This window comes from Puma concolor, chromosome C1, assembly GCF_028749965.1.
Source record: "Puma concolor isolate L17-30 chromosome C1, mPumCon1.1.hap2, whole genome shotgun sequence".
Taxonomy (NCBI): domain Eukaryota; kingdom Metazoa; phylum Chordata; class Mammalia; order Carnivora; family Felidae; genus Puma; species Puma concolor.
The window spans coordinates 93,366,853-93,380,399 of record NC_141674.1 but is presented as its reverse complement, the minus strand read 5'-3'; the positions used below and the strand labels follow the sequence as shown (position 1 = coordinate 93,380,399).

The following is a 13,547-nucleotide window of genomic DNA, read 5'->3' as shown; positions in this document are numbered from 1 at the left end:
TCTCCACATTGCCAAAGCTAGTAGATCAGTCATCATCTTACTCGGCTTCTCAGCAGTGTCTGACACAGTTGAACATTCCTTAAAACATTTTCTTCAATTTGCTTCTACCACTCTCCAGGCTGACTGCTGCTTTGCTGGCTCATCTTCCTCTATTCAGGTAGATTTTGGAATGCTCAGGGCTTAGTCCTCCTGTTTCAGTATCTATTCTTTAGGTAGTATCTTCCTGGGACTTTAATACCAGCTATATGCTGATGACTCCCAAAGTCATTTCTCTCTGGGGCTATAGGTTTTTTGGGGGAAGGAGGGGAGAATGAGTATGCATGAACCTGGGAGGGGCAGAGACTGCGCAGGGGGCTTGATTCATGACCGCAAGCATCACAACCTGAGCCCCCCAGGGGCTCCAGATTTTTATATCCAGTTGTCTACTCAACATCTCCACTTAAATACCTATTTATGTAACTCAAATTTACATACCGAAAGTAGAACTCCTGCTTTTTCTTCCCAAACCTGTTTCTCCTCTCAGCTTCTCTATTTTAGTAAACTGCACCATCCACTGACAACAGTTATTCAAAGCAAAAAAGGCAGGAGCCCTTCTTGATTGTTTCTTATACCATCTGATTTATTAACAGGTCTTGCCAATCAACCATAACTTCAAAATATATCCCTGTTCTGACTGCTTATCATCGCTACTACCACCACACTAGTCAAAGTCATATCTTTTGCCTGAATTACCACATTGGTTTTCTAGCTGGTTCTCCTACTAACAGCCTTTGCCACTCCACATGCTTTCAGCAGTAGACAGGATGATCTTTCAGACCCTCCAGTGTCTTCCTATCACATCTGGAACACAAGACCTCATCATGGCCTATAAGATCATAAGATCTAGGCTGGTTACTTCTCTATCCTTATCCCCTACCACTCTCCCTTACCCTTTATTTACTCCATGCCAGTCACACTGGCCACCTTGCCATTCCTTGAACCTGCTAAGCTTTTATATCCAAGAAGGGACTTGTCTCTGCATAGAATGCTATTTCACTAAATATTCACATGGCTATTTCACCTTATTCAGATCTCTGTTCATCTGTCAATCCAAGAACATCTTCCCTAACCACCACCACCCCTGGCTACCCCACCCTTTTATCTGGCTCTAATTTTCTTTATAGCAAGTATCAGTACCTGTCATATAGTATCTATCTCTACACGCGCAGAGACTTACTTATTGTCTCTCCCATTAACACATAGGATCCTTAAAAAGCAAGTACATGGCAGGGCACGTGGGTGGCTCAGTTGGTTAAGCATCCGACTCAGGTCATGATCTTACAGTTTTGGGAGTTTGAGCCCCATGTTAAGGCTCTATGCTGACAGTGTGGAGCCTGCTTCAGGTTCTCCCTCTTTCTCAAAAATAATAACTAAAAAACTTTAAAAGCAAGTACGATATCTCCATAGTAAGTGCTCAGTTTTTTTGCTGAATAAAGGAGAGGCTGGTAGTACGTATCATCCTCTCCTCTTTTTATGAATGAAAAAACAGACACAGAACTAGGGTCAGGCAGTGGAAATGTCTCTTTAGTGAAAATAAGGATTATTTTTCTCATGGTCGTGTTCAAGCCATCTGAGGTATTCCTTAACCATTGTGGCAAATAATTATTAAAATAAAAAATTAAAGCTATCTCATTTCTCCTAAGCTCTCAACAGCATAAAGGGCCCCAGCTAGACTCTCCCCATATTAATCACTGGTTGCTCCCGATACTAACATTCAGGAAAGCGGGGCTCTTTTCTAGGTCTCCTCCCAATGCCCTTCAGTCTCCTCTCCACCACAGGTCAGAGAGAGGCATCAGCAACACCTTACCTTACCACCCAAAATACAAAATAAGAAGCTATCACAGGGATCTATAGTGTCTGAAGGATCCTTAAATGATAAGTGTGTCCCTAATACAAAATGAGCCTTTCCCAAATTATAATCAAAATACTGCCAAAGCTCTCAACAGCATTTGAGCTACACACAGACCAACAAAAATATGCATACATACTTGACATTTTACAAGGATGTCAAAGAAGTCTTCATCAGGCTCTTTGTTGTCATTAGTCATCAAGTGGCCAAGTACGGACTTATTGTTGTTTTGTGTCAGACGAAGCCCTGGCAAATTACTGAAACTGGCCCTTTGGTCATCGAGACGACGGCTCTGTGAGCTGGCAAGAAGGTCTAAAAACTCATCTGTGTTGGGGGACACCACGGAAACAGACGGTGCTATGAACAGGGGAAAAAAGTCCCAAACATTATAAAAATATTTAAACATATTTTTAATATACATCTAGTTCTTTCTGCCTTTTTCAGTCCCAACATCCACTGCCTCCTGCTTTAGCTCTGAGAGGCTGGGGCCTGACCAGATGGGCAGGGAGGGAAGAATAAATCCCAGAATACTTCAGGTGATTCACTTGGAGGTTATTCAGATTTGACTATCTTTCCTTTTATCAACCACCTGCTCAAAATGTAACTTTACAAGATCTTGGGCTAGATTTCAGAAGGTAAATAATCTCTCTTACATAATTTCTCACGTGAGGATGAATGAGACTGTTTTTATTCTCTGCCCTGCATGGGAACCACTTAGCTAACTTAAACTATTGCTGCTAAGTCCTGGTCTACAGAGGAAATCTTCTGGTAGCTGAAAGAGAAAATCTTAGGTAATCCATTTTAGACCTTTCTAAGGCTCAGGCAGGCCTTAGCTTCAGCCTGAGTTAGAGGTTCCTCTTCAGTCTGTCTTGGCTTTTCTTTTTAATCCAGACAGAAAGCATTTGTCTTTTACATAGAATTATAACTAAATTTTTTCCTATTTTTAAAGTTAGATTTTTTTTTCCCTCCAGTCCCAAAGAATCTAGGGAGGAAATATGATATAGTTAGTAGAAAGTACCTGGACTAAAATACAGATAAACCTAGGGAAACCGAAACAAAACCTTGTTTTGAACTGAAGAAATACCAGCATTTCAGATACACCTGGATTCAGGCTCATTTACTGTACCTGCTCTGATGAGAACTAAACTCTCAGAAAGAAATCACAAGAATATCAAAGGGAACTACTAAAATTAGGGGAGAAGCACAGATCACTCACCTTTCATCATCACTCGAGGTGGAGTGGAAGAAGCCGCAGCTGAAGCAGTCCCGCAGCTCTGTTCTTGTAAGCAGCACCTCTGATCATCCATCCGATTGCTCTGAAATCGGCTTACCAGGTCAAAGAACCCTTCGTCTCCAGTAATACCTGCACCGATTTTCTGAAATATTGAGAGAAAATCTGAATATTCCAGCATTATCATGAGATCAATGGAACAATATCATGATATATATGCAAAAGGGTTAAGATTAAAAATTGACACTTTCGGGGTGCGTGGGTGGCTCAGTCGATTAAGTGTCCAACTTTGGCTCAGGTCATCCTCTCGTGGTTTCAGTTCGAGTCCTGTATGCAGCTGTCTGCTGTCAGTGAAGAGCCCGCTTTGGGACCTCTGTCCCCCCCCCCCCCCCCAAAATAAATAAACTTTAAAGAAAAACTTACATTTTCATTATAAAGAATTCAAGATGGCAACCCTGGTAATCAAGTTATTTTAATCCAATTAACAAAAAGCATTTCTAGTTATTTTAGTTTTTAATCTCTGTATTTCCAAGGCTAAAGAATAAAGAAATGTACCTCAACTCTGGGGAACTGCTCCAGATATTGAATGAATTATGTAAATATTAGTGATCCCAGGCTCAAAGTTTGGTTCTAAGATTCTACAACAGAATTTAAAAGTAAACTAAGAACTGAAAACTAAGAAAGCACACTGATTTCCAAGATCCTTTATTATATTTACAGATTTGAAGATCTTGAAAAAAATGTGAACTTCAAATAAATGAGTATTTGAGGCAGAGGGGAACTGGTCATACTTTATTTGGAAGGCTTCAAAGCTTAATATGACAGATGCAATGTTTAATAGAAGTTTCATTCTTCACAATGATGTAAATATTAGAAATACATATATATATATGAGAGAGTACAGTCTTTATATATATATATAATATATATATATAATGTCCTAGGCCTCAGGAAAAAGGCAGAACTAATTCTTCAGGGAAATAGGGGAAACTGGTATTTGAGTTGGCTCCTGAAGAATGAATAACCATTAGCAGGGCAGATATGTTTCATACTGATTAATGTGCAATTCCAAAGGTCTGTAGTATTCAGGGGATTAAGAACTGAAGGGTTGGGGAGGTGAAGAAGGAAGAAGCTGCCAAAACAAGGGCCTCTGTGTGATATACAAGTTATACTGTGTGAAATAAGAGAAGCACTGGTAACAATTTTAAACAGAACTGGCACCTCCAAAAGGTTGCAGAAATTACGTAGGGAAAGAGATCAGGTTCAGGTGCCTATTCCAAAAATCTGGCTAAGAGATGCAGTACTGCCCTAAGAACTAAGACACAGTAGCAGAGGTTTATTTTCAAAAGGTGGGGGTGGGGACAGATCTAAGGGATGTAGGGATTGATTGGATATGATTAGGGGGAAGGAGTCTAGAATGACACCTAACTTGGGTGACCGAGTACATAGCATACATAAAGGAAACAGGAGGGTTTGAGAGAGTACAGTCTTTAACATGCAATCTGAGGTTTGGGATTAAATATATACATATGCTATAGTAAGATGTATTAATCACTAACAAGGCTTTCCTAGGTGCAAAAAAGGCTCAAATTCAAACTTCTAAACATTAAAACACAGGAAGGGTCCAGAAGTGGACGTTTTTCAGTTGAGCTAAGTGGGCTTCGTTAAAACCTGAAATCTTGAACAAAGGGTATGCCTTTGAGATCTGCTCTAGGTCTATAAAAATATTCCTGAGCCATTTTTATATACCCATAAAGTTTCCTTTTGTTAGTCATACACATAAAAAACTGGTAAAAATCAATACAAAAGACACTACCAGGGTACAGATATGATGGGATGCTGACAAGAGGACCAAGAGAAATTGGTCAAAAAAATAAAAGACCAGCAGTTTTTCCAAAAGCTTTCACTGAGGGGTGCCTAGGTGGCTCAGTCGGTTGAGTGTCCAGCTTCAGTTCAGGTCATGATCTCATGGTCTGTGAGTTCGAGCCCTGCGTCGGGCTCTGTGCTAACAGCTCAGAGCCTGGAGCCTGCTTTGGATTTTGTGTTTTCCTCTGTCTCTGCCCCTCCCCTGCTTGCACTGTGTTGCTCAAAAATGAATAAACAAAGAATTTAAAAAACTCGCATTGGAAAATGGACTTGATAATTGGAAGTATCATCTTTGTAATTTATTTTGGTTCTTTTATCAGAGTGTAGGGTAGCTAGATTAATAAGCTGATTCCTGTGATCATTTTTCATCAAAGCAGTTTTTAACTGTTATAATTTCAACATAAATAGAAGTTGATGCTAGCAGATACTATTTTATTTTTAAAAAAAAAATTTTTTTTTTTCAATGTTTATTTTTGGGACAGAGACTCTGAGACAGAGCATGAACGGGGGAGGGGCAGAGAGAGAGGGAGACACAGAATCGGAAACAGGCTCCAGGCTCTGAGCCATCAGCCCAGAGCCCGACGCGGGGCTCGAACTCACAGACTGCGAGATCGTGACCTGGCTGAAGTCGGACGCTTAACCGACTGCGCCACCCAGGCGCCCCAGCAGATACTATTTTAAATCAGCATTTTAAAATCCTTGAACCTATGAATTTAATTTGTTCTAACTTCTACAATGAAAGGAGTTTTACTAGGAGACACTGTAGTAAACTAAAAGGTAGTATTTTTGTAATCAGTGACAAATAATTACTGTCCAGAGCAGTGAAGCAACATATCCATGAATGGAGTAATTACAGTTTCTAGCTTTGAAGAAGACAGAAAAGGTAGGGAAATATGGAAGACTTCTTTGAATAAAAAAAGATATTTTATATTAAATGTCTAATATAATTTATCAAATATTCAGTATGAATACAAGAAAACTAAAATGTAGGTACTCAAAGCAGAATACTCAAAAACTTATTTCATACATACCCTCTCAGAATTTGGAATTCGATTATCAATGGAATTACTGGCATCTTGGAGAACTTTAGTGGAGGAATTAGTTTTGCATTTTTTCCCCTTCAATCTGTTGACAAAGAGCAGCTTCGCAGAAGGTTTGGCAATAAGAGGTTTTTGTTTAGCAAGAATTTCACTGTTCCAGTTCTGTACCTACAAAATTATAAACAGATATGGAAAACAGGGCATGAAAAAACCAAAGCTATTTCTGGTTTTCTATCATATTAACCTGCCATTGCTACTCCTCTAGTGTGGGGTGCAGCTAGATCTCTTAATACATTCCTTTTTGCCAGTATATCTATTTTCAACAGCTTGTACCAAATGCATACTGTGAATTTTTCATCACCAAAACATTAAAATGGTGACTTTTAGGAACTTAAGAGTAAGAAAACAGGGGCACCTGGGTGGCTCAGTCAGTTAAGCATCTGACTCTTGATTCTCACTCAGGTCATGATCTCAGAGTTTGTGGGATCAAGCCCCCATTGGGCTCTAAGCTGATAGTACGGAGCCTGCTTGGGATTCTTTCTCTCTGCCCTTTCCCTGCTTGTGCCCTCTCTCTCCCTCTCAAAATAATTTTTTAAGAAAGTAAGGAGTGCCTGGGTGGCTCACTCGGTTGAGCATCTGACTTCAGCTCAGGTCATGATCTCACAGTTCATGGGTTGGAGCCCCACATCGGGCTCTGTGCTGATAGCTCAGAGCCTAGAGCCTGGAGCCTGTTTTGGATTCTGTGTCTCCCTCTCCCTCTGCTCCTTCCCACTCACACTCTGTCTCTCCCTCCTTCAAAACTAAATAAGCAAAAAAAAAAATTAAAAAAAAAAGAAAACAAAGTTTGCCAAAATCCCATAAAAATATGAAAGGTCAAAGAGCAAATTTTATTCTGGATGTGAGTTAATTAATCTGTTACAACTGGAAATTCTGGATATATGTGGAATTTTTAACAGTATAAATTAACATCTAAGCCATACAGCAGTAATTTTTTTTTGTCATTTTTTGTTTTCACTAACTACTAAATTCTCAACAGGGAAAACATCAGTCATTTATATAGGCCTAGACCTGGTTTAAATATACTTAACCTCTAAACAACAGACTCAATATAACAAATATTTACTGGGGGTTGTGAGAGGGGGGATGGGCTAAATGGGTAAGGGGCATTAAGGAATCCACTCCTGAAATCATTGTTGCACTATATGCTAACTTGGATGTAAATTAAAAATAAAGTTACTAAAAAAACCCCAAACCCTAAAATAGTAAGAATGACTAAAAACCATAAAAAACAAAAAACAAATATTTACTGAGTGGAAAGGAAAAACACAGTATGTATAGTAGCTACATGACATTTGCAGCTTTAACATTCGGTCTTAAGTGTTTGTAGTCCAAAGGTCTATAAAGTTACATCACATGAGACACAAATTAGGATAAGTCTTGCCCTGAGGCTATTGTACCTGAGTGAGAGATAGCTAGTGAGTGAACAAGCCAGCTATCTGGGTAAATTCTGGGTAACAAATGAAGTTTGTTTTATTTTTTTCCCTCTGTTCCTTTTCTCATACAGGTGATAAGGAGAAACTATTTGTTGGGGTGGACTACAGGGTCTATTGACTGGAGAAAAGTAAACAAGCCCAATTATTAGAACATAAAACTCAGGGTGCCTGGGTGGCTCAGTCGGTTAAGCACCTGACTCTCAATTTGGGCTCAGGGCATGATCTCATGGTTTGTGATTTGAGCCCCATATTAGGCTATGTGCTGACAGCCTGGAGCCTGCCTGGGATTCCCTCTCCCTCCCCCTCCCTCACTCATGCTCGCTCTCTCTCTTAGAAATAAATAATAAACTTAAAAAAAAAACAACATAAAACTCTACCTAAATCCCAAGTGGAAATGTGAAAAAAAAAAAAATTTTAATCTTTATTTTTTAGAGAGAGACAGCGTGTGAGCAGGGGAGGAGCAGAGAGAGAGGGAGACACAGAATGCTAAGCAGGCTTCAGGCCCTGAGCTGTCAGCAAAGAGCCTGATGCGGGGCTCAAACTTGTGAACCTCAAGATCACGACCTGAGCCGAAGTTGGACGCTCAACCGACTAAGCCACCCAGGTGCCCCAGAAATGTGAAAAAATTTTAATGTTTCCTATATACTTATTTGGACTTCTCAACAGAAGCACTGAAGAATACAGACTGGAACAATGTCTTCAAAATTATGTAGGAAAATTATTTCCAATTAGTAATTCCATAGTAAGAATTATCAGTCAAATGTGAGAGTAGCAAAAAGGCATTTTCAGACATCCAGGGTCTCAAGAGTTCCCTTCAACTGTGTTCTTTCCTAAGAAATATCTTTAACACAGAATCTCCTTTTTTCTTTACATATGCTTCTTAGCTTGGTCGAGAATAATGAATCGCAACTTTATTATGAGGGAAAGAAAACACAGAACTAATTCCAAACATATTTTAGAGACAAAACTTTGCCATTATTTGGCTCTTGGAAAATTAAAGGGTTGAATCTAGTCAGCTTCTTAATGAAATCTATTGTTAGTACCACTTCAGAGCTAGGCACAAGGCAGCAAATTAATTTTGCTAATTAGGATGTTCCTACAAGAAATAGGAAAAGAGACCTAAATTGACTTAAAAGGTGTTTGTTTTTTTTCTCTTAATAATTTGCAGGGGTGCCTGGGTGGCTCAGTCGGCTAAGTGGCCAACTTTGGCTCAGGTCATAATCTCAAGTTCATGATTTCAAACCCCAAGCCAGAATCTGTGCTGATAGCTCAGAGATTCTGTATCCCCCTCTTTCTCGGCACTTCCCCTGCTTGTGCTCTGTCTCCCTCTCTCTCTCAAAAATAAACAAACATTAAATAAATAAATTGCAGATTAGCCTAATTAATTAATTGCAGATTAGTCAGATTTGCAAACTGACAAGATAAGATGTAGACAGATATCTGGGGAAATCACAAAGTCCTTCAGGAGTTAACTAGGATTTCTGAAAAACTTTATATATATCTGGCTGATTTGAACTTATGAAAACTTTTCCCACAAAAAATGTCAATATTAAAAAATCATATGCCTATTATAATAGGGCAGAAAAATGTTTAATAACATGGAAATAATAACTACACATTATAAAATATCTATAAAATATTAATAATCACATGAAAATGCAAGATGAATAAATACCAAAATATTACTTGTAGTTACCACTGAGGGTGGGATTACTGATAATTTTAATTTCCTTGTTGGAATTTTCTGAAGTTATTATAATGAACCTATTTTATAAAAAGTATTTTAGGGGCGCCTGGGTGGCGCAGTCGGTTAAGCGTCCGACTTCAGCCAGGTCACGATCTCGCGGTCCGTGAGTTCGAGCCCCGCGTCGGGCTCTGGGCTGATGGCTCAGAGCCTGGAGCCTGTTTCCGATTCTGTGTCTCCCTCTCTCTCTGCCCCTCCCCCGTTCATGCTCTGTCTCTCTCTGTCGCAAAAATAAATAAACGTTGAAAAAAAAAATTTAAAAAGTATTTTAAAAAATATACCATAAAAGAACAACAGCCTGCTTTAACAATGTAAAAATTAAAGGTGGAAGAAAGGACCTAGATTTCTTTTCTTCACTAATCTTTTCCCTGGGTGGGGGGATGGGTGAAATAGGTGATGGAGATTAAAGAGTACACTTAGCATGATGAGCACTGAGTAATGCACAGAAGTGTTGAATCACTATACTGCACACCTGGAACTCCCATACACTGTATGTTAACTACACTGGAATTAAAAAACTTAATAGAAAATTATAAAAGAAAAAAATAACTTTTCTAATTATAAAGTCCCTTCTCTGTTACTGAAAACAAAAGCCTAAGGAAGATGCATCTTGAATAAACAGTTAGTGAAGAAAATGCTTTTAAGAAATGCAGCCAGAAAAACTAGCTTGATCATACATATCACTTATCTTACTAATAATGTTGCTGTTACTTAGTTGGGGGAAAAAAAAGCTTCCTAACCCTTTAATTTTCCCATTTAAAAAAAGTAATTAAAAAAAGTAATACGCGTACATGTTAAAATGTTCAAACAGTTCAAACTAAAACTGTGTACAAAGTATCTCTTCTGAGACATCCACTCCTTTTCCCAGAAGCAATTGTTATTTTTATTAGCAGGTTTCTTAAGAGATTCTTCCTGAAATGTTTTAAGCATCTACAAAGGATATAGATGCATAATGCTTCTCTTAAACAGATGGCAGCATATTAGGCACATTCTTTTTAGACTGTACTTTTTAAAAATTCTTTTTAAAGGAAAATTTTAAAGTGATACCTATACAACACAAGTTTTATTTAAACTATTCATGTAAGTTAAAAGTTACTTAAATATTTGATTATAACAGTTCAAGAAATTTAAAAACCTAAAGGCTGCCAACCTTTTCTGGTGTTAACTTCATAAGTTCCATGTTTTCCATACTGTGTCGGCGTCCAAACTTCGGGCGTGCACCTTTGTTTAAAAAAAAAAAAAAAAAATTCAAATACATGGGGAAGTCCTTAAGACTACAAATTCAGCATGACTAGGTTATTCAATTTTAAAGTCTGTTACACAAGCCCATATGGAAGGAGGAAACATACAAACATGTATTTTTTTAAGAATAATAATTTTCCATACCAACTACATAAAAATAGAATATACACTCCCTCTAAAATGCTTTGATGTAGGGAAGTTACATTTTGGTTGGAAACTAACTTTGGTTACTGACATTACCCCTTAATTTAGAAAAGGCATTTTATAATAACTGGTTTTATACTATCCACAGAAACTCTTAAAAGAAAATGAGAAGGACAAATCCCGTATGATCTTATAGTGGAATCTAAAAAGAAAAAAAACAACCCGAACTAGGAAAAAAAGAGATCAAACTTGTGATTTACCAGAGGCAGAGGATTACGGAGGGGGAAAGGAAGAAGGTGGTCAAAAGGTACAAACCTCAGGTTATAAGGTAAATAAGTACTAGGGATAGAACGTACATCATGATGACTACAGTCAACATTGCTGTATGACACTTAGGAAAGTTGCTAGGACGGTTTATCCTAAGAATGTTCATCAAAAGAAGAATATTTTTTTCCCTTTTGCTATCTGTATGAGAAGATGGATGTTAACTGAACCTACTGTGGTGATCATTTCACTAGGTATAAATCAGGTCATCATACTGTACACCTTTAATTTACCATCATGTATGTCAAATATTTCTCAAACTGGAAAAAACACAAATTTAAAAAAAACCACTAAAATGATTATAGTAGGGGAAAAAACAGACTGTAGGGTAGTTTAAGTAAGTAAAAACCAGTCGGTTAAATGTCCGACTTTGGCTCATAATCTCATAGTTCATGGGTTCGAGCCCTGCATAGGGCTCTGTTTTCAGCATGGAGCCCACTCCAGATCCTCTATCCCCCGCCTCTCTATGGCACTCTCCAGCTCATGTTCTGTCTCTCAAAAATAAACATTAAAAAAAATAATAAGGGGCTCCTGGGTGGCTCATTCGGTTGGGCATCCAACTTCAGGTCAGGTCATGATCTCACGGTTTGTGAGTTCAAGCCTCGTGTCAGGCTCTGTGCTGACAGCTCAGAGCCTGGAGCCTTCTTTGGACTCTGTGTCTCCCTCTCTGTCTCTCTCTGCCCCTCCCCCACTCACATTCTCTCAAAAATAAACAAACAATAAAAAAAATTTTTTTAATTAAGTAAAAATCCAAGGAAAAGGCTTTAGGCCTTCAATTTCAAGGTAAGAATCAAAGTAACACCTCTAGTTCTATATTGTTACTCATATTCATTTTAAGATCACATTAGATGAGAGATTTAATGCTGACCAGGAAACATGTTAAATAAACATAAACATGGTCCTCAAAAGTTTTTTCAATAAAGTTAGCATTGAATATAGAGAAATATATTTTCATATCCATTTTCACATTTTCATATCCATTCAATATTTTAAAGATTAAGCAATATTTTAAAGGCATAAGGAATATATGATACCTAATACCCAGCTTAACAAATAAACCACTATCAACATATTAACTACTCTGTGACTCTCTGAAAATGTGCCTCCTCCTCCCTATAATTTTTTATATTTTCATATATATCATATGTTTCATCTATATATTTACATATATATAGATCTCCAAGCAATTTAGTTTATTTTATAATAAATGCTCTCATACTGTATATATCATCTAACTTGCTTCCTTTGAGAAACTTTGTGAGATTCAGCCAAGTTCATATGTGTAGTTTAATTTTGACTGCCATTTTAGGACTAGGAAATTCTTTATCCATTCTACTGGGGACAGAGATTTAGAGTGCTTCTTATTTTTTGTTATCATAAGCAGTACTATTACAGAAATTCTTGAAAATGTCTCTTTCTCTTAGTGACACGAGCAAGTGTTTCTTCCAGTTTGGATATCAGTGGTATGTAACTGGCAGTGGAAATGCCAGATCATATGCTCAGTACATCCTCAACTTTACCAGAATGTTGCCACATTGTTCTTGAGAGTAAACACATCTCTATCACCGTCAACACTGAATGAGAGCTTCCATTACCCACATTTCAATACTGGTATTTTCAGACCTTTTAATTTTCATCTAAGAGATAACCTTAGAAATGAAACAAGAGCTAAACAAAAATCAAATACGTAAAAACATTTGAATCAAAAAGAATAACTAAACAATAAAATATTTTAATTTTGTCATCAAACATTTATAAATTTGAGTGACCCTATAGAAAATAATCATACCTTTACCATTCCTAAGTTCAAGATAACAACCGTAAAATACCATATTCTATAGTGATACATCAACAGGACTATGGTAAAGCAAAAAGGTATTATAAAAATTTGAGCTTCCTAAGTTATATATTCTCTCTGGAGATGGTTAACATGTGATGAGTAATTTAAATGTAATTGAGGATAAAGAAATTGGGTTTGAAGACCTGTTACTTACCATGCAAATTGTTATCAATTTCAATATTTTCAGACATTATTGAATTATTTGTGCTGTAGCTCAGACCAAGAACCATTTGAAGATCTGAGAGATTCAGTCGTGCTGTTAGTTCACCACTTCTATCCCCAACCTACAACCAACAAGCATTTATATTTTAGAGTAGTATTTAAAGACAATGGTGAAGATTAGTTGAAAATGTTATGAACCTAAAACTGGAAGAAAATAGAAATGAAAATAGATCTATTAGAATTAAGAGACTGAATGAAATGGGTTTTTCCAATAATAGTTGCTTTAAAGAAAAGGGAAGCTTCTAAAATATGGCAATAGGAAAGCTGATTACATTCTACCAATACTTCCATTCTCTAAATACTAATTGCTCTTAATCTCTACAATCATATTTAATAATAACGCAGGTTATTCTGTGACACATTAAGTTGCCAACACATGAATAAAATTTCCTTAGAATATTGTTTCCATACCATAGTAATAGTATCTATTAAGCCAGCAATAGATATTACACTAGGCACTTTTACATACACTATCTCTAATTCTTATAATGATTTGCAAGGTAGATGTTATTC

At 37.3% G+C, this 13,547-nt stretch overlaps 1 protein-coding gene across 4 annotated transcripts in view; it reads right to left on the bottom strand.

The window, feature by feature from the left end:
- Positions 1-13,547, bottom strand: part of GPSM2 (G protein signaling modulator 2) — a 48,763-nt gene that overhangs the window by 7,043 nt on the left and 28,173 nt on the right. For 3 of the 4 annotated variants that reach the window (XR_015254949.1, XM_086717734.1, XM_025934921.2), the window contains 5 exons: positions 12,967-13,096; positions 10,413-10,483; positions 6,017-6,193; positions 3,105-3,264; positions 2,028-2,245 (listed from right to left, as the gene is read on the bottom strand). Coding sequence is in view for 3 of the 4 variants with exons in the window: in XM_086717734.1 (XP_086573860.1) it covers positions 2,028-2,245; positions 3,105-3,264; positions 6,017-6,193; positions 10,413-10,483; positions 12,967-13,096 (756 nt within the window). In the remaining variant the exon portion in view is untranslated. The remainder of the gene's footprint in view (positions 1-2,027; positions 2,246-3,104; positions 3,265-6,016; positions 6,194-10,412; positions 10,484-12,966; positions 13,097-13,547) is intronic. The other variant, XM_086717735.1, reaches the window with a different exon arrangement.